A 21,374-nucleotide genomic window follows, 5' to 3' on the forward strand; every position below is an offset into this window, starting at 1 on the left:
TCACTGCCGTCCTGCTTCAGGCCCGCCCCCCAAGCCTGGCCTGCCCCGCCCCCTCCCCAGCCTTCCCGTGTCCTTCCCACTCTCCCCACCCTCAGTATCCTGAGCGGCTGAACACTGGGAACCTCAGCCAGAGTCCAAGAGGCCCCCCACCCCCCGCCTCCCCTCCATATAGGATAAGAGTGATCTCACTCTGCTGACCTGAGAACACACATCTCTACTCTGGTTCACGGACAATGAACCAGAAGACCACTCTGCTGCTCCTCGCTCTAGCCGTCATCACCATTTTTGCCTTGGTGTGTGTCCTACTAGCCGGCAGGGGAGGAGATGGGGGTGAACCTGGCCAAGCTCCTCACTGTCCCTCCGTGTCCCCCAGTGCCCAGCCCTGGACACACCCTGGCCAGAGCCAGCTGTTTGCAGACCTGAGCCGAGAGGAGCTGACAGCTGTGACAAGCTTCCTGACCCAGCAGCTAGGGCCAGGCCTGGTGGATGCAGCCCAGGCCCGCCCCTCAGACAACTGTATCTTCTCGGTGGAGCTGCACCTGCCCCCCAAGGCCGCCGCCCTGGCCCACCTGGACAAGGGGGGCCCTCCACCTGCCCGGGAGGCACTGGCCATCATCTTCTTCGGCGGACAGCCTCAGCCCAACGTGAGTGAGCTGGTGGTGGGGCCACTGCCACGGCCCTCCTACCTGCGGGATGTGACGGTGGAGCGTTACGGGGGCCCCCTCCCCTACCACCGCCGCCCCGTGTTGCTCCGAGAGTACCTGGACATAGACCGGCTGATCTTCGACAGAGAGCTGCCCCAGGCTGCCGGCCTCCTCCACCACTGCTGCTTCTACCAGCGCCAAGGACAGAACCTGGTGACGATGACCACGGCTCCCCGAGGTCTACAGTCAGGGGACCGGGCCACCTGGTTTGGCCTCTACTACAACATCTCGGGGGCCGGGTTTTTCCTGCACCCCGTGGGGTTGGAGTTGCTGGTAGACCACAAGGCTCTGGACCCTGCCCGCTGGACCATCCAGAAGGTGTTCTTTCAAGGCCGCTACTATGAGAGTTTGGCCCAGCTGGAGGACCAGTTTGAGGCAGGCCTGGTGAATGTGGTGCTGGTCCCTGACAATGGCACAGGTGGGTCCTGGTCCCTCAAGCCCCAGGGACCCCCCGGTCCGCCGCCTCCTCTGCAGTTCTATCCCCAGGGCCCCCGCTTCGGTGTCCAGGGGAGTCGAGTGACCTCCTCATTGTGGACTTTCTCCTTTGGTGTTGGAGTTTTCAGTGGCCCCAGGATCTTTGACATTCGCTTCCAGGGAGAACGACTAGCTTATGAGATCAGCCTCCAGGAGGCCTTGGCTGTCTATGGTGGAAATTCCCCTGCAGCAATGCTGACCCGCTATATGGACGGCGGCTTTGGCATGGGCAAGTACTCCACCCCCCTGACCCGGGGGGTGGATTGCCCCTACGGGGCCACCTACGTGGACTGGCACCTCCTTCTGGAATCACACACCCCCAAGACAATACACGATGCCATTTGCGTATTTGAACAGAACCAGGGCCTCCCCCTGAGGCGACATCACTCAAATTTCTACTCCCACTATTTTGGGGGCCTTGCAGAGACAGTGCTGGTGGTCAGATCTGTGTCGACCATGCTCAACTATGACTACGTGTGGGATATGGTCTTCCACCCCAACGGGGCCATAGAGGTCCGACTCCACGCCACCGGCTACATCAGCTCAGCCTTCCTCTTTGGTGCCACCCGAAGGTACGGGAACCGGGTTGGGGAGCACACGCTGGGCACGGTCCACACCCACAGCGCCCACTTCAAGGTGGATCTGGATGTAGGAGGTAAGACATCCCTGGGGAAGCAAGGACTCCCGAAAAGGTATCTCTTTGCTTTGGGGTTTGTGGACGTTATCCAGGAAAGGACGAGTTGAGCGGGAAGGTTGGCTGCTGCATTTTCTTTTGCTCCCAGCTCACTGGCTGGGTACAGAGCTGCCACCCTTCCCCTCCACATGACCTCATCAGAAAATCTTGAGAAATGGCAAAGCTCGGGGAGGAGGACGGATCTGGGCTCACAAGATCCCCTTTGCCCTCGTCCCCCTCTTGTTCTCACAGAGGCCCCACTTCAGGGAGGCGGCCATGTTTCGTAGTTCATTCCTCTGTGTCTGGCCTGTGGTGCCGAGGTTTTGGAGGACCTGTTTGCCTCTTGCCGAGTTCCTGGCACACGCACACTGGTCATATAGCCCCAGGTTATACATTTCCTTTGGGAGTGAGCCCCCCTTTTTCTGGGTACCATACCCTTAAATACAAGGCAGTAAAGTGGGTGCTGTGGGATGTTCCGATAGCTCCTGGGGTTGGTGGTCACACAGAGACACACATGATGTCTTGGAGTCCGTCTCCTCGCTTTGAGTCCACCACCCATTTTATTCTGGTCTGTCGGAGATGAGTCAAAGCCTTGCTGGGCCGGCCTTCTCTCTGCCCCTTCCACTCTTCTCCCTCTCAGATCCAGGGGCCACCTGCCCGCCCTGCCAGCTTGCTGCCCCGTCTGGCTCCAACTTTCCTAGAAGGCCCTTCCCCTCAGAGCGCAGCTCCAGCCTGCCCTTCAGCTCCCCCACCCCCCACTCCAGTGTGGCCTTAGCCAGGCCCACACCCTTCCCTGTCCCCGGAGCGCCACAGGTCAGTCAGGCTTCCTGCTTTTGCTCCTGCGTCGCCCCCTCCTAGAACACCCAGCTGGGTCATCTTTCAAGCCTGAAAGGCACCCAGGAAGGCCCCCTTTTCCTGCCTGCACCTGTATTCCTGTGACCTTGGACCTTGAATGTGCTCCTCTCACACTGGCCGCCTTTCAGGGCTTTACCTTCCACAGCCTCCGTGAGAGCCGGAGGAAGGGGATGGGGTTTCACTCCCCTGTGCCTCCCAGGGCTGAGCCTGGTCCTCTCCAGTGTGAAGGGTTAGTGAATTAGTCCCTGAAGAAATACTTTATAGGTCAATAGCTTTGGCTGAAAGACCAGAGGTTTCCTGGGGAGGAGGAAGGAAGCAGGGTCACACTCCATCTTGGGTTTCTCCTTGGCCCCACTCTGAGGCGGTGAGTGGCGGGGAGGGGACAGAGTCCAGAGGCAACAGGGCAGCTGCATGACTGACCCTCCCTCCCCCCCACCTCTATCCCTCCCCTACAGGACTAGAGAACTGGGTCTGGGCTGAGGACATGACCTATGTCCCCATGGCGGTCCCCTGGAGCCCCGAGCACCAGGTGCAGAGGCTGCAGGTGACCCGGAAGCTGCTGGAGACCGAGGAGCAGGCCTCCTTCCCCCCAGGAGGCGCCCGGCCCCGCTACGTGTACCTGGCCGGCAACCACAGCAACAAGTGGGGTCACCCGCGGGGCTACCGCATCCAGGTGCTCAGCTTTGCAGGGGAGCCGCTGCCCCAGAACAGCTCCTTGGAGAGAGCCTTCAGCTGGGGGAGGTGAGTGATGGGGTGTCAGAGAGAAGCTGGGGGAGGAATGAGAGGGAAGGGCGTGTTGGGAGCTCAGTTCAAACTGTACTGGAGCATTGTACTGAGAGCTGCGTTAGGGTTTCCCAGTTATCGAAACGCAAGCTCTGGGCATGTGTTCCCGGTGCCGGGCAAAGGCCCGGGCGGGAGAACCCTTTCCCATTCTGGGTGTGGGGAGAGGCCATCCTGTGAGATGGCCAGGGAACGAACAGAAGGGTGTGGAAAGAGGTTGGCCTACCCATCCCGGGGGTCACCAGAGTCATTGTGTGAATGAGACGGGAAGCCCGGGGTCCATGCACTCAGCTCCCTTCCATCATCATAATCAGGCAGCAGGACGGGGTTAGTGACCGTGGAGGCCTGACCAGTGCCTCCCTAGGTACGAGCTGGCCGTGACCCAGCGGAAGGAAGAGGAGCGCAGCAGCACCAGCATCTACAATCAGAACGACCCTTGGGCCCCCACCGTGGAGTTCGCTGACTTCATCAACAATGAGACCATTGCTGGAGAGGTCAGCTCCCCCCCGAGGGTCCTGGGAGGGAGACCAGGGCACAGAGATGAACCCCACCTCCTCTGTAGTTCCCCGACACCGTCTGGCCTCCCAAGGCCTAGAGCTGACTCCTGCCTTCCTGCATCTTTACCTGCTGAGGGAGACTTCCCAAGCTGGGAGCTCATTTGCTGAGACACTGGCCGAGGCCCCAGGGCTCCAGGAGGGCTGAAAGGCAGGCTCTCTTGTGTCTAACCCTTTGCTCGTATCTGGCTTGACTTCTGAGGGATTCATTTATGAATGTCAGCCTTTTCTGCCTCTTCAACCCTGATCTCCCGGCTCTGTCCTCATCTCAGTCATAGATGGGGTGGGGGAGAGTGAGGGACAGGTGAGCTGAAATCGCCTGTGGGTGTCCTCCCTCTGGGGTGGGTTAGCCATCGGCGCTGGGATGGGAGATGTCAGAGGTAGAGGGCCCGGGCTGGGACAGGGAGGAGGGGTTTCTCCCAATATGAAACTGACTGAGGCTTTGACTCCTGGGCAGGTAGGACAAACTGCTTAAAGACTTAAGATCCTTTCTCAGCTCAGGTCTTGATCTCAGCATTGTGAGTTCAAGGCCCACGCTGGTCTCCACTGTTGGGCTCCACGCTGGGTGTGGCGCCTTCTTTAAAAAAAAAAAAAAAAGACTTAAGATCCTTTTGAGGGAAAGTGGGCTAGTGAGCTAAATCCCCACATCCACGGCTGCTGTAGGAGGCAGGCCTGTCCCTCACGAAGCCAGGCCTCAGGATCCTCTTTCTTCTCCTCTGCCAGGACCTGGTGGCCTGGGTGACAGCTGGTTTCCTGCACATCCCACATGCAGAAGACGTTCCCAACACGGTGACTGTGGGGAATAGCGTGGGCTTCTTCCTCCGACCCTACAACTTCTTTGACCAGGACCCCTCCTTCGAGTCTGCGGACTCTGTCTATTTCCAGGGGGACCAGGATGCCGGGGCCTGTGAGGTCAACCCCCTGGCTTGCCTTCCCCAAGCTGCTGCCTGTGCCCCAGACCTCCCCGCCTTCTCCCACGGGGGCTTCTCTCACAACTAAGGGGTCCCCGGGATGGGGAGTGTGCCAGGGACCCCAAGGCCAGGCTGTGGGGAAAGGAGCAGTGGGCGCTGGGCCAGGTGGCCTGATGCCTTCTTTTCCTTTCTTCCACCTGGAAGCTCCCCGCCTCCCCTTCCCCCCAGGCTCCCTCTCTATGGCCCTCCCTGACACCTCCTCCCTGCTGGGAGCATCCTGAGCCTGTGATGCCTGGCACTGGGGGAGGGGCAGAGATGCGCCTGAGCTTTGTTGACCCCAGACCTGCTGGGTTCCTGTCCCAAAAGAGAAGAATGGCCAGCTGATGCCCGGACGGATGGCCAAGCTTTTCCCAGAAGACTCCTGTTTTTTTTGCTTTCTGGTTTTCCCAAATCTTTTTAACCCATCTCCGAGCCTCCTCGCTTCCTCCCTTGGGGAGTGAGGATGGTGTTGTTGCACTGGGAATACTGCTCTAGAAACCCTGGGATAGTCCCCTTGAAGCCCCAGGGCAGGGTTCCTGCCAGGCCAACACCTCCACGGATGAGCTAGAAGGAGTTCCTTAGCCCACATTCCTCTTACCCTCCTCACCCTCTCCCTTCCCCCGCCCACTGCCTCCTCTTCCTGTTCCTACTTGTTCTTATAGCCTGGGATTTCTCTCCCAGCCCTGGGAGGACGTTCCTCTGTCCCCATGCTCCCCTAGTCTTTATTTCTAACGTAGGTCTCTTCTCCTGGCTCTCTGTCCATGGAAGTCTCAGAATGCAGAGGACAGCTAGTTTCAGAGGACAGCCCCGTCTGTCCCCCTGTGTCTGTCACAACTGGAGGCAGAGTGGTCCCCACCCCTGTCCCGGGGCAGGCTGTGGGTCCCGGAAGTTCTTTCCCTGGCAATTCTCTCCGTCCCCTTTGTATTCACCTGCTTTGCACCCTCTGGCAAAGGAGGGCCACACAGCAACAGCTCAAGGGAGCACTTGAGGCGGATCTGTGGGCACTGGGGTATTGAGGAGTGGTCATTCATGCCAGGGGTGTGAATGAGCCCATGTACTCCGCAGCAGCAGACCCTGACGGCACGTGGGCGCCAAGGGTGGGAAGCAGTGAGACCTTGGATCTCCAGGAGCCACCACTTGTAGCCATGCCAAGGAAATGGGGAGTGGCTCCCACCACGCCACTGTCCCTCAGGGGACCTGGGTGAGGGGTGGGTGTGCCCAAAGTGAGAGATTGCAAACCAGAGAAACATCCTTTCCCAGAGGACTGATGAACTAAATTGCCTCATGGTCTTACAACACAGTGCTGTGCAGCTCTAACAAGAAGGCTCTCTCTGTGTGTACTAATAGGGAGTGATGTTCCAGTGAAACGGCAAGGCACGGAAGTGTGGGTGGCGCCCTTCTCCCTCGTGTGGTAGAAAGGAGGAAACTATAAGTACATATTTACTTATATATGCATATTCAGAAGAAACCAGTGATAACTGGTTGTTTTTTGCAGAAGGGAACTGGGAGGCGGGGATGGGGGAGGGAGGGTACTTAGCATTCTATACCCTTTTGTATATTTTGAATTTTGAGCCATGTGACTGTATTCCTTGTTCAAAATAAATTAAAAAAAAAAAAAAACAAAACAAAAAACGGGCCCAAACAGGACCCGACTTTGTTTGTTATTTTGTTATTGACAAGTCTTTTAGGAAGGGGTGAAGGTAGGGGTGAGGTAAAGGGAATGAGGATATGGACCCAGGGACTCAATTTGGTCAAGTTTCTGAGACCCAGAGAAACGGATGCAGCCTCTGACAACTTCTCTGCCCTTTCTCCTACCCCTGTCCATCCCTGAAGACAATGTTAAGCCTCGGTTGTGCTCTCTTGCTCCCTGTCTCCATCTCTGTCTCTGTCTCTCTCTCTCTCTCTCTCGTTTCCTCTCGGTGTCTCTTAAAATCAGAGACAACAGGGAGCAATGGAGAGAGGGGACTTCTGCTTTGCTGGGAGTCTGGGCCAGGTCAGGAAGTGACGTGTTGGAAAAGGATTTGGGATTCCACTCCGCTCCCGACCAGAAGGAGATCCTAGGTAGGTCACAGAAGTTTCTGCTCCCTTCTGAGCTGCTCCAAGCCCAAGCTCACCTGGGGGTCAAGGAAACAGTGGATGGGGACAAGTCAGAGAGCTGGAGAGAAACTAGGATCCAAACTAGGATCCTTCCAGGGAGGAACACTGGAGTAAGGAGAACGGGGCAGTTCAGTTACGGCATGGCCTGGGCAGGAAGCAGGAGGGACAGAACAGACTGAGGGAGAGGAGGGACTGGAGACTGGGACAGAGTAGAAAAGGGATGGATGCCATGGCCAGCTGTGACTCGAACGCTGACTTTGTATTTCCTCTCTCCCTGACCTGAGTAGTTTCTCTATTACATGCAGATCCATTTTCCATCTCGTGTGGCTTCCTCTTACGGCCAGCCGCAGGGCAGTCAGTGCCGGGGGAAGCTGGGGGAAATGGAGAGACGGAATGCTGGTGTCCGCCCCACTCCTTCCCATGTGAATCTCATGACCTTGAACCCCATGTCCACACCAAAGCACATGAATGCTCACCAGCTTTTGTCGGAAAATGTGACTGTGTGTGATTGTGTCTCTACGTCTCCCCAGGGGGACTACCACTCCTGCCCCAGCCTCAAATGAGAGGAGGCAGGAGGGACATGTGGACTGTTAGAACACCTGCCCAGCTGGGGTCAGGAGGGCTGCAAGGTGGACCCCCAGCCCCCTTCCCCAACCCAGTCTCTTCCTTCGACCACTGAGGCCAGCTTTAAGTGTTGGCCTCGTGTTTGTGACCCAGTGACAAGAGTGTATACTCACCAAGCATGTTAAGTTCTGAAGGAACCAGTGCCCACAAAGCTAGACTCTTTAGGTCATGGGCTCCTTGCTCTAAGAGAAGCTGGACAAGGGGAGCCTCAGGCTTAGCTCAGAGGGCATAGCTGGGACTTCTCTAGGAACACAGACACTAGAATGCTCTGGAAGGGGCATAACATGTATTCTCCTGCCTCTGCTTTCCCCTGGGAAGGGTTCCAGCCCCAAGTTAAAGAGGATTCCTTCATGCATTAGCAAAGATGTACAGCGTGCCTTCTAAGGACCAGGCCCACACGAGGCACAAGGATACATTAGTGAATAAGACACACAGGTTTTGGGGGCGCCTGGGTGGCTCAGTGGGTTAAAGCCTCTGCCTTCTGCTCAGGTCAGATCCCAGAGTCCTGGGATTGAGCCCCGCATCGGGCTCTCTGCTCGGTGGGGAGCCTGCTTCCTCCTCTCTCTCTCTACCTACTTGTGATCTCTCTCTGTCAAATAAATAAATAAAATCTTAAAAAAAAAAAAATACACACAGGTTTTGTCCTCGGAGGAGCGAGGCTAGTAAAGGACAGTTGCAGTCATGACTGCAAGGAAAGGGGAGGAAGCCAAGAGCAGAGTCTAATCCTAGGGGCTGGGGAAGGCTTCCTGTGGGACAAAATGTCTAAACTGGGGACAAGGAGGACAATGGAGAGAACTTTCCAGGCTGGGGAAACAGCATGATCAAAGGCCAAGAGGTAACAAAGCAGCACCATTGAAGTACCCAAGTTCATTGCCAGGCATGTGGGCTATAAGGAGAGCCTGGAGGGACAAGCAGGGGACAGATGAGGCATGTTCCTACAAGCCCTAAAGAAAAATGTGGAGCCATGAAAGGATTTGGGGCAAGAGAGTAAGAAGAGTCAGATTTGCCTTTCAGGACATTCCCTCTTGCCCAGATACAAAGAAAGGAGTTGACAGAAGACCTGGCCTTGGGCAGTGAGTCAGAAGTAAGAACTGATGGTGGCCTGGACATCATTTCAGGTCCCAGGGCCCCGGGGAGGACTCCTCTGGGGAGTCTGGCCTCCTGTTTCAGAGAGCCCCCATCAGAATCCCACATCTGGGTTCCTCCCTCCTCCCACCTTCTGCTGAGGTTGCTGGGAAAGAGAGGTGGGATCTCTGGCCCCTGACTGGGCTTTCTCCAAGCAGCGCATTACCTCCTGAATGGAAGAACATTATAGTTCATTTAATGGGATCACTTGGGAAAGTCAGTTGCTGAAGAAAAATCCCACCCAACAATCAGGCTCTTCTGAAGTTGGTATGGTTATGTGATAATTGGTTAGATCATCCCTGTAGACTTTAAATGGTGCAAAGTGGGTTTGAAAATTAAACCCCCATAAAAATTAAATTAAACCCCCATAAAAGAGAAAGTACCTTGCCTACCCCTGATAGCATCTTTGACTGGGGTTTGGCCATGAGGATGGGCTCAGTAATTCCACAGCCTCTTTATCTGGTTAAAGGGGAGCCCCGCCCTTCAGGCTCTTTCTAGAAGGTTCTCCTTCCATTATCCATCCACTCTTCTGCTTGTATTTTCCCTCCCTCTTTTTTGACTGGTTCTTCTCCACTCTCATCTTGCCAAGCCTTCCACAGGGACCCTGAATCTCCTGGGCGGGGGGAGGTCTTTGCTCTGCCTGTGGCTTTGCAAAAACTCCTTCCTCCAAGGAGTGTCCTCCCGCAGTCACTCCTCCACCCACTGCCCTCCCTCTGCTGGCCCGCAGCCACAGAGGCCGCGACAAAGGTCACCAGTGACTTCTAAATGCAAAATCAATGGGCCTTTCCAGCCGCCTACTTTCTGGATGGCTCAGTGACATTTGACCACATCGCCCACCCCCTTCTTGAAATTCTCTGCCTTGACTTCCCCGCATTCTGACCCCTCCTCATCCGTATTTGCGGCTTCTCATCTTCCACACTGGTTCCTTTACCTCTGCTCCCCTACCAGCCTACATAGCCCCAAACTTAGGCTTTTTCCAGGACTCTGTCTTGGGTCTCCTGTCTTCTCTGTCCCAAAGTCCTCTGCCGGCGATCTCGGCCTCTCTTACTTAAACTGCTAATGCTTGCTGTTGGCCCAAATCTGGATTCTAGAACATCTCTCCTATGCTCCAGACACAGAGTCAACCGCCTTATTTCTAGGCATCTCTACTGGGACTTCCCAGGAGCACCTCAAACTCAACTTTGTTCCCCCTTAAACTTGCTGCTCTGCAAGAACGTCCTTTCTAGTGAAAAGCCCAACAGGTCAGAGGAAACCTTTGTGTCACCTAAGATACTGGGCTCATTCTCACCTACCCACACCCAATAAGGCACCCAGTCCCATCACCCCTGCCCTTAAACATCTCAGACTCTTGCCTTCTCCTCTGTCCTCAAGGTCGCTGGTCTCATCCTGGCCCTCTCTGCCTCTGGTCTGTCCCATACCCAGGTGCCCTTCCACACCGTAGCCACTGCTATCTCCCTACAAAACAGATCTGAGAGGAGCATGAGCTGTGCACAACAGGTGGGCCCGGCTGACCACTCAGGGCCTCTGGGGCAGCAACTCCGCTGAGACACCGCGTTCTGGGGCCCAGTCTTCAGCCTGCAGACTAGGGGTGGACTCTGGCTCCCAGGGATAAACTCATCCCATTCATTGAGGCCGGGGCCACATTTATTCAAAGGGAAATATGACCCAAGGAGAGGAGCAGGGCTGTGGTCCTGCCTCCTGAGTAATTCTCCAAAAGGGCCACTTTTTTAGCAAGTTTTTAGGGTCTTTGACCTGACAGCTGGGAAGATTTGAATGAAATGATATCAGAGGGGACAATGTGACAGCAAGACACATCGGGAAGGTGTCAGGGGTGGCCTCTGTTATATTCAAGCTCTCCCAGCAGCCAAGACAAAGGGTTCTCCCTGATCGTGACCTACCTTCCCATATGAGGGTCTGATAATACCTCACTAGAGCGAACATTTTTGACCTCTGCTTGGCAATACTGGTCAGAGAAACCCCACCCATCATAACAATGTGTTCTTAGCTGGGAGCTGAGACAGTAACTTCTCCAAGAGCCCAGACTGGAGCTCCCTGACTGGCGTGCTGCCTTGTGGCCAGAGCTAACCCTCGACATTAGATCCTGGTCCCTCTCGGGCAACTCTCTCAGGTCCTTTCCCTCCTTGGGAACTCTGTGCTGTCATTCGATAAACTTTACTATCGCTGAATAAACTTTGCTTTGCCTCCCACCACTCCTGTCTGGTCGACCTCTTCATTCTTCAAAGCAGCATGACCAAGAACTGTGGTTATGGTAGGAAAAAATCCTGTAATACAGGAGAATAAATGGTTTATCTTTGTATGAAGGACAAAAATATGACTAAGCAATTCACAAAAGATCTACAAATAGCCAATAAACATATGAAAAGATCGTCTGCGTCTCCAGTAAATATGAAATAATATTTATAGTATATATATAGTATATATATAGTATAATATATATGGTATATATACTATGGTATAGATACTATATACTATATATAGTATATAAATTATTTCATATTTACTATATGAAACTATATATATAGATAGTATATATAGCATATATATACTATCTATATATACTATACTATATACTATATATATACTATATACTATATATACTATCTATATATATACTATATATACTATATACTATATATATAGCATATATATACTATATATACTATACTATATACTATATATATACTATATATGGTATATATACTATACTTTATACTATATACTATATATATTATATATATACTATACATGTATATAGTTTCATATGAAATAATGAGATACTATATTTTTACATGAACATTATCAAAAGAATTTTAAGATTGACAGTATCTGGAACCTGGGTGGCTCAGTCAGTTAAGCATCTGCCTTCAGCTCAGGTCACATTCCCAGAGTCCTGGGATCGAGCCCCACATTGGACTCCCTGTTCAGCAGGAGGCCTGCTTCTCCCTCTCTTGCTACCCCCTGCATGTGTGTGCTCTCTCTTGTCAAATAAATAATCTTTTTTTTTTTAAGGTCAATAGTATCTTGTAATGCCAGTGGTAAGAACAAAAACAAAACAAAACAAAAGATTCTGGTACCTCATATTCTAAAGGTCGCATGGCCCGTTTCCTGCCTCCGTGGTAGTAATCCTATTGTCCCTATCTTGATGCAAGTTCTCTAGTCCTTCATCTCCATGTTACTGCTCAGTGGATGGGAGACTGGGTATGGCTTCTGCTCCCCAATACTCAGGGGTAGGTATTAAAGGTCATGTTTCTTTATGTCTATGTTAGGCAACAAGCTCGGTGCCCTGGTACCTGGTTGGCAGGAAATTCAACAACATGTGCTCAACTTCAGGGTTAGTGAAGACTGTAGTCTGGGATCTGGGGCGGGGGGACAGTCAGCCAGTCTTCAGGTGACAGCAGTCACTGCTGTTATGTTCGTTTTCTGCGGCCCCGAGACCAGCTTTGCTAGGGCAGTGAGTGGGGGACCTGCCCTGGGGGACGACGCACACCCGCTTTCTCCTGCGCCAACTCTCCCAGCTCTGAGATGCCTCACCGTCCACCCGCAATTAGGACCTTTCTTGAAACACGTACCACACAAAACTTCCTGATCTGATCTCTTCTTCCCCCATTGGTCCCCACCTCACACCAAATACACAGACCTTTTGGCCCTTTCCTGCCCCTGCCGGGCTGTCTCGAGTTTCTCTACATTTGAAACTTCTGTTTCCTTTGGCTGTTGTATCTTTTCTCTTCCCCACCACCTCTCCCACTGATGAATATATTCTGCCTGCAGGGTCGATCTAATGTCTTCCCAGGCAAATCTTCCTGGGCAGGTCCATGTTGGAAAGGATTCTCTCCCAGACTGATGAAGGAAGCATGTGCCCTCCGGGGAACCCTCAGTCTCTTCTTGTTGCCCTGGGGACCAGGCTGCCCAGGTGAGTGTGGCCTCCTCCCATTACCTGGCAGAGAAGGGAGGTGGCTTCCCCCTCTGCCTCTGCAATGTTTTCCTGGAAGTGGAGGGCTGTGGGCTTCTAATTAACTCCACAGCCAGTTTGCCAAGCCCCCTGACCTCTGACTTGGCCCATCAGTCTGACTTAAAGGGGAGACGAGGGGCTTTCTGTTACACTCTGCACCTGCCCCTCAATTTCTGACTGGCTCCACACCCTATGCACTGCCCTCCAGTGATCTAGGGTGCTCAGAGCCTCCCCGCTGTAGATCTGGCTCCAGCTTCAGCCTCCCAGCTCCCCACAGGTGCTCTGTGTTCTCAGCATTACTCTCCAGCCTGCTGGTAGGGGTGGGCAGGTGCGTTTCTCTCCCAAGCTCGTAGCCAGGAAAAAGATTCTACCTGGAGAGTGGAGGAAGAACCCAAGGACTGTCCCTTTCTGTTCCCGTTTCTTCTTCCTCTTGCCTCCCTCCAGCTGTATTATTTCCAAAACCTACCCTTCCCCCAGCTTGGTTCCCCGACCCTGATCCTGAGTGTTTGATTTGGAACAAGGGGACAGAGGCTTACGTGGGCCACTTAAAGTCCAGGTTCCTACTTCAGCTCCACCTCCCGAGCTTTGTCTGACCCCTGGCCCCCTCCGGCTCCACCCCTACCTCCATCTGCCCTCAGCGGCTTATCGTCAATGTGCCCATCTCGCCTCCTGCCCAGCAGCACCACTCAGAGACCAGGACACTCCAGAGACCCAAAGACATCTTGCTCCCAGGTTCTGTCTTTTCTCTTTGTATTTTCCATCCTGCATAATGATTCAGGAGCCTAAGGACCGTCCACGAGACTTAACGATGGCTATCTTCATTATCTTGTCCCTGTGTAGTGTGCTGGTGACAGGCATGGGTGAAGGTGGGAGTGACAAGGGAGTGGAAAGGGAAGGTGAACCCGGCCAGCCTCCCCGCTGCCCCTCCGTGTCCCCCAGCGCCCAGCCCTGGACACACCCCAGCCAGAGCCAGCTGTTTGCAGACCTGAGCCGAGAGGAGCTGACAGCTGTGACAAGCTTCCTGACCCAGCAGCTAGGGCCAGGCCTGGTGGATGCAGCCCAGGCCCGCCCCTCGGACAACTGCATCTTCTCAGTGGAGCTGCACCTGCCCCCCAAGGCCGCCGCCCTGGCCCATCTGGACAAGGGGAGCCCTCCACCTGCCCGGGAGGCACTGGCCATCATCTTCTTCGGCGGACAGCCTCAGCCCAACGTGAGTGAGCTGGTGGTGGGGCCACTGCCACGGCCCTCCTACCTGCGGGATGTGACGGTGGAGCGTTACAGGGGCCCCATCCCCTACCACCGCCGCCCCGTGTTGCTCCGAGAGTACCTGGACATAGACCGGCTGATCTTCGACAGAGAGCTGCCCCAGGCTGCCGGCCTCCTCCACCACTGCTGCTTCTACCAGCGCCAAGGACAGAACCTGGTGACGATGAACACAGCTCCCCGAGGTCTACAGTCAGGGGACCGGGCCACCTGGTTTGGCCTCTACTACAACATCTCGGGGGCCGGGTTTTTCCTGCACCCCGTGGGGTTGGAGTTGCTGGTAGACCACAAGGCTCTGGACCCTGCCCGCTGGACCATCCAGAAGGTGTTCTTTCAAGGCCGCTACTATGAGAGTTTGGCCCAGCTGGAGGACCAGTTTGAGGCAGGCCTGGTGAACGTGGTGCTGGTCCCAGATAATGGCACAGGTGGGTCCTGGTCCCTCAAGCCCCAGGGACCCCCCGGTCCGCCACCTCCTCTGCAGTTCTATCCCCAGGGCCCCCGCTTCGGTGTCCAGGGGAGTCGAGTGACCTCCTCATTGTGGACTTTCTCCTTTGGCCTTGGAGCTTTCAGTGGCCCCAGGATCTTTGACATTCGCTTCCAGGGAGAACGACTAGCTTATGAGATCAGCCTCCAGGAGGCCTTGGCTGTCTATGGTGGAAATTCTCCTTCTGCTCTGCGAAGCCGGTACACAGATGGTGGATTTGGCTTGGGTCACTTCTCTTCAACCCTGACCCGGGGGGTGGACTGTCCCTATGGGGCCACCTACGTGGACTGGCACTTCCTTCTGGAATCACACACCCCCAAGACAATACACGATGCCATTTGTGTGTTTGAACAGAACCAGGGCCTCCCCCTGAGGCGACATCACTCAGATATCCACTCCCGCTATTTTGGGGGCCTTGCAGAGACAGTGCTGGTGGTCAGATCTGTGTCGACCATGCTCAACTATGACTACGTGTGGGATATGATCTTCCACCCCAACGGGGCCATAGAGGTCCGACTCCACGCCACCGGCTACATCAGCTCAGCCTTCCTCTTTGGTGCCGCCCGAAGGTACGGGAACCGGGTTGGGGAGCACACGCTGGGCACGGTCCACACCCACAGCGCGCACTTCAAGGTGGATCTGGATGTAGGAGGTAAGACATCCCTGGGGAAGCAAGGATTCCAGAAGAGGGGACTGAGGTCTCCATGTCTTGCTTTAAGAATTGTCACTGAGGGGCGCCCGGGCAGCTCAGTGGGTTAAGCCTCTGCCTTCGGCTCAGGTCATGATCTCAGGGTCCTGGGATGGAGCCCCGCATCCGGCTCTCTGCTCAGCAGGGAGCCTGCTTCCCATCTCTCTCTCTGCCTGCCTCTCTGCCTACTTGTGATCTCTCTCTATCACATAAATAAATAAAATCTTTAAAAGAAAAAAAAAGAATTGTCACCGAAGGATTAAAAGATTACAAGTGAAAGTCAGGTTCCTCAGAGCTTTTCACGCTTAGCAGATCAGTTATTCTCCCATACTTAAGAAAAAAATTCTTCCATATTTTTAAATATAGCATCTGCAATATTTAATAAATTATAACATTTGTTATATTGTATACTATCTGTATCATATACTGATGTAAATATTTTGAATTTTCATTATCAAAATTGGATCATAACATACATATATTTTGCCACTTCTGTTTTTTTCACATAACAATGTAGAATTCATGCAAACAACAAATAGTTACTGAGTGCTTTTTTTTTTTTTTTTTTTAAGAAAGGGAGCAGGGGGAGGGGCAGAGGAAAAGAGAGAATCTTCAACAGGTTCTACAGCAGACACAGACCCCAAAGCAGGGCTCCATCTCACGACCCTGAGACCATGACCTGAGCTGAAATCAAGAGTTGGACACCTAACCGACTGGCCACTCCCGCATCCCACGAATGGGTATTTGTGCCAGTCACATCCCTAATGCAATTTAACAAATGAAACAGCAACCCTGCTCTTGAGAGGCTTACATTCTAATGGAGGAGTGGGCAACATGTGGAGTGCCTTGAAAAATGTGTATGATAGAAATATTGTTATGCTTAACTGCTCTATGCCTCAGTTTACCCAAGTGTAAAAATGGTGTAAGAGTGCATTCTTAGTAAGACTACTAGAGGATTAATGATGAGTACCTTAAAACAGCATCTCTTTAAAAATATATGTTTATTTATTTATTTCCCTAATCTCTACACCCAGCATGGGACTCGAACTCACAGCCCCAAGATTGAGAGCCTCATGTTTTTCTGACTGAGCCAGCTAGGGGTCCCCAAAACAATTTCTCTTTTGAAATAATTTTAGACTGAAGAAAAGTTGCAGACATTGTCCAGTTCCCATATACCCTTCACCCAGCTCCCCCTAATGTTAACATCTTATATAATTGCAATATGGTGATCAAAACCGGGAGGTTAATATTATTACAGTACTATTACCTAAATTACAGACCTTATTAGAGTTTTATTAGTTCTTCCATTAACTTTCTTTTTCTGTTCCAGGATCTAATCCAGGATCCCACACTGCATTTAGGTGACTTTTCTCCTTAGTTTTCTCCAATTTAAGACAGCTCCTTGGGCTTTTCTTGTATTCCATGACCTTGACATTAGGGAAGATTTTGGTCATTATGTTGTACAGTGGCTCTCAAATTAGGTTTCTCTGTTATTTTCTCATGATAAGATTGAGATTGTACTTCTTCTTCTTTTTTTTTTTTTTTTTTGCAAGAAAACCAGAGAGATGACATTATGCCCTTCTCAGTGCATCATATCAAGGGGTATATCAGGTTGATATGTCTTATTACTGGTGATGTTGACCTCAAGCACTTGGTTAAGATGGCGTTTTCTGACTTTCTCCATTTTACAAGTTAGTACTTTTCCCAGGCACCTGGGTGGTTCGGTCAGTTCAGCATCTGCCTTCAGCTCAAGTCATGATCCTAGGGTCCTGGGGTCAAGCCCCATGTTGGGATCTCTGCAAGGCTGGGAGCCTGCTTCTCTCTCTCCTTCTGACTATGACTCTGCCTGCTTGTGCTCTCTCTCTGTCAGATAAATAAGTATTTATTTATTTCTTTGACAGAGAGAGCAGGAACACAAGCAGGGGAGTGTTGGGGGTGCCCCAATAAATAAACTATTTTTTTTAAGTTAGTATTTTTCCATTGGCAGTTAATAAATATCTTGGGGTGGGGTGCCTGGGTGGCTCAGTGGGTTAAACCTCTGCCTTCAGCTGAGGTAATGATCTCAAGGTCCTGGGATCAAACCCCAAATCAGGCTCTCTGCTCAGAAGTGAGTCTGCTTCTCCCACTCTCTCTGCCTACCTCTCTGCCTATCTGTGATCTCTGTTTGTCAAGCAAATAAATAAAAACCTTAAGAAAATAAATATCCTGGGGCAATTACTTTGATGCTATACAAATATCATGTTTCTTTTCTTCTTAAATTCTTGCCTACTAATTTTTACCATCTGTTGGTAGACTTTTTTTTTTTTTTGGCAAGAATTATTACTGCAACATTTCCCTATTGGTCATTTCAAATTTTTTTCTTTATCCTTTATTCATTATTAATTAATTAGAATTCTCCACAAGGAAAAATTTTCCTCCATTGACATTGATTTATATATGCAATTATTTATAACCGCACAGATTCATGGATATTTATTTTATTCTAAGGGGTTAATACTATCCCAGTATTGGCCATTGGGAGATGCTTCCAATTGGTTCTTGTTCCTTTCAATATGCTGCCATCCTTTTTTGAATGCTTCTTTCTTTTTGGCACCATGGGATGTTCCTTTTTTTTTTTTTTTTAATTCATTTGAGAGAGAGAGAGACACCCAGGTGCCCCAAGATGTTCCAGTTTGAGCTTGTATTTTCCCTGCTCCAGCCCTGGAATCCAACCACTTCTCCAAGGAGCTCTGGCTCCTTTTTACTGGAGGATGCTCTTTAGAAACCAAGCCCAGGGCACCCAGGGTGCTCAGTAGCACTGGGCTGTCATTGCTTTTAGGCTCGCTCCTTGGACTTCGCTAGAAAATCACGTTATGTATTCTACCTGGCACGCACATCTCTCTATCTCCACACCTAAGCAAGGATGGCTCTTCAAGCTCTTTGAACTATGCCTGACACGTAGTGAGAAGTATTAACCATTGTTGTTGTCATTATGGTCCATATGAGCCCATTGTGTGGATGTTCCAGAAAGAACTGTTGGCCTTTAATTGTCACCTGTAGTGTGGACTGGGGGCAGTGAATCCCCAAAAGGAAAGCAAGATTCTACTGCTACTTTGGCATATGTTCCTTACTGCTCCTTGGTCTCAAGTCAAAGTTGACTCCCAACAGGGTACCTAGTTAGATTCTAATGAAAATCATTCAAAATTCCCGGAGCTCAAGGAACAGACTCTACCTTTGGCCCTGCTCTTAATTCCTCGCCAAGCACCAAATGATAGGAAGCACCATCAAGCTCCGGCAGCATTGGGCCCGGCTCTGATTTGCCTTCCCTCTGACTTGTCTGTCTGCTGTCTGCGTGTGGTGCACCCACTCTGTGTGGCTCTCCTCTGTGTGCTGCTGTGTGGGCAAGGCAGAGCCAGAGTGAGACCAGGGTCCCCAGCATCACCACAGTGCTAACCTCCTGCCCTTGGTGACAAGCCTGAGCATGTTACTTAAATTCCCTAAGCCTCAGTTGTCCCATCTCTACAATGGGCACAAGGGTAGTTCCTCCTTCATAGGGCTGCAGTGTGAGTAAAGCACCAATGCCCTGCAGTGTGCAGAGCTCCTTGAAGGGTAATGAATGTGAGCTACCGCTGTTATTATGGTCATGATAAGGCAGTTCCGGTGATGCTATGGGGTTTCATTCATGAGCCACAGACCCTTTCCTTGGGTCAGAAGGAATCAGACTCTGCACATGGCCTGCTAGGCTGCTCCAACCTCAGGGCAACCATCCTCCTTGGCCAGCCCTCAAAGGGATGAGGTCAGTGGAGGCCCGGTCACAAGGTGTCCGGGATTATTCCCAGAAATGACATCAGGCAGAAACACCATCACCAAATCTCTGGATTGGGGTATCTTGGGGAGAGGGAGGGAAGCAGGGACACACTCCATCCTGGATTTCTCCTTGGCCCCACTCTGAGGCGGTGAGTGGCGGGGAGGGGACAGAGTCCAGAGGCAACAGGGCAGCTGCATGACTGGCTCTTCCTCCCCCCCCACCTCCATCCCTCCCCTACAGGACTAGAGAACTGGGTCTGGGCTGAGGACATGACCTATGTCCCCATGGCGGTCCCCTGGAGCCCCGAGCACCAGGTGCAGAGGCTGCAGGTGACCCGGAAGCTGCTGGAGACCGAGGAGCAGGCCTCCTTCCCCCCAGGAGGCGCCCGGCCCCGCTACGTGTACCTGGCCGGCAACCACAGCAACAAGTGGGGTCACCCGCGGGGCTACCGCATCCAGGTGCTCAGCTTTGCAGGGGAGCCGCTGCCCCAGAACAGCTCCTTGGAGAGAGCCTTCAGCTGGGGGAGGTGAGTGGTGGGGTGTCACGGCTGGAGGAGGTGAACTGTAAGACGGGCCCATGTGGCTGAGAAGCTATGTTGTCCCAACCTCCCGCAGGTGTGCATGCACATACAATGTGATTGCACATGCAATCACAAACGCGCATGCACAAACACATGCTCCTGGGCCACAATCTTAGTGCCGCTCAAAATGAAGCCAGCCCACTGCACGGAGGGAGGGACGGAGAGCTTCGTGCTGAGTCAAACATGCAGAGATGTGGAAGGCGGAGTCCAGGCTGCGGGCACACGGGGCTGCACTGTGCCATTCTTTCAACTTTTCTGCATGTTTAAAATGTTCACAATGAAAGTCGGAGGAAAACACCAAGAGCAAGAGAGGAACGTGGGTTGGAGGGAATATACTGTCCTCACACCCAGGCAGTCGACATCCTGGGATGGCCTGAGGATGGGAATCAGGTCCCGTCTGCACGCACACATCCAGGGTGCGGGCTCAGATCTGGGTGGGCGCATGAGGATGCCATTCCCACCTGAGGTCTGAACGATGCACCCGTGGATGTAGGAGATACGGGATATGGAACGAACTCCAGAACTCTGTGGGACAGAGAGACAGAAAGAGAACAAGTATACAGAGAATGATAATGAGGTTCGACACCATGAGACCTTTATGCTCATTTCCCCTCTGTGTTCCCTCTTCGGTGGGGCTTCGGGCAGTAGGACAGGTTGCTGACCTCATGCTCTAATCTGGTCTTCCTAGGTACGAGCTGGCCGTGACCCAGCGGAAGGAAGAGGAGCGCAGCAGCACCAGCATCTACAATTTGAACGACCCTTGGTCTCCCACTGTGGACTTTGCTGACTTCATCAACAACGAGACCATCGCAGGGCAGGTGAGCTGAGAGGGAGGAGGGGAAGACAAGCCGGGGAGGGAAGGGGAGCTAGGATGAGCCGCCTCATTCGCTCCTAAGCTGGATTCCTTGGGGGTCTTTAGAACCTACTGGGAAAGAAAGCTTTGTGATTTCATCTTTTTCCTGGGCTAGTGAGCTAAATCCTCACATCCACGGCTGCTGTAGGAGGCAGGCCTGTCCCTCACGAAGCCAGGCCTCAGGATCCTCTTTCTTCTCCTCTGCCAGGACCTGGTGGCCTGGGTGACAGCTGGTTTCCTGCACATCCCACATGCGGAAGACGTTCCCAACACGGTGACTGTGGGGAACAGCGTGGGCTTCTTCCTCCGACCCTACAACTTCTTTGACCAGGACCCCTCCTTCGAGTCTGCGGACTCTGTCTATTTCCAGGGGGACCAGGATGCCGGGGCCTGTGAGGTCAACCCCCTGGCTTGCCTTCCCCAAGCTGCTGCCTGTGCCCCAGACCTCCCCGCCTTCTCCCACGGGGGCTTCTCTCACAACTAAGGGGTCCCCGGGATGGGGAGTGTGCCAGGGACCCCAGGGCCAGGCTGTGGGGAAAGGAGCAGTGGGCGCTGGGCCAGGTGGCCTGATGCTCTCTTTTCCTTTCTTCCACCTGGAAGCTCCCCGCCTCCCCTTCCTGCCAGGCTCCCTCTCTATGGCCCTCCCTGACACCCCCTCCCTGCTGGGAGCATCCTGAGCCTGTGATGCCTGGCACTGGGGGAGGGGCAGAGATGCACCTGAGCTTTGTTAACCCCAGACCTGCTGGGTTCCTATCCCAGAGAGAAGAATGGCCAACTGATGCCCGGACGGATGGCCAAGCTTTTCCCAGAAGATTCCTGTTTCTTCTTTTTTTAATCTTACTTTTTTTTTTTTTTAACAAGATATAATTCGCATGCCATTAAATCGCATGTACATTAAACATGTACAAGTTAG

At 52.7% G+C, this 21,374-nt stretch overlaps 1 protein-coding gene across 5 annotated transcripts; it reads left to right on the forward strand.

Annotated features, from left to right (window-relative positions):
* The first annotated feature begins 69 nt into the window (after positions 1 to 69).
* AOC3 (amine oxidase copper containing 3) lies at positions 70 to 21,316 on the forward strand. Of its 5 annotated transcripts, XM_045080731.1 has the most exons (6): positions 12,639 to 12,767; positions 13,487 to 13,538; positions 13,647 to 15,205; positions 19,269 to 19,554; positions 20,297 to 20,426; positions 20,670 to 21,316. In XM_045080731.1, exons 1-6 carry the CDS (start codon positions 12,698 to 12,700, stop codon positions 20,943 to 20,945), a joined length of 2,373 nt encoding a protein of 790 aa, XP_044936666.1. In that variant the 5' UTR covers positions 12,639 to 12,697; the 3' UTR covers positions 20,946 to 21,316. The 5 variants fall into 5 exon arrangements, 4 of the variants coding, with proteins under 4 accessions (XP_012901408.1, XP_004772692.1, XP_044936666.1 ...); XM_013045954.2 differs by lacking the exons at positions 12,639 to 12,767; positions 13,487 to 13,538 and adding an exon at positions 70 to 1,350 and having other exon boundaries at positions 14,723 to 15,205; XM_045080730.1 differs by having other exon boundaries at positions 12,640 to 12,767; positions 13,487 to 15,205.
* The last annotated feature ends 58 nt before the right edge of the window (positions 21,317 to 21,374 follow it).

Source organism: Mustela putorius, unplaced genomic scaffold (assembly GCF_011764305.1).
Source record: "Mustela putorius furo isolate JIRA1106 unplaced genomic scaffold, ASM1176430v1.1 tig00000487_pilon_pilon_pilon, whole genome shotgun sequence".
Lineage (NCBI taxonomy): Eukaryota > Metazoa > Chordata > Mammalia > Carnivora > Mustelidae > Mustela > Mustela putorius.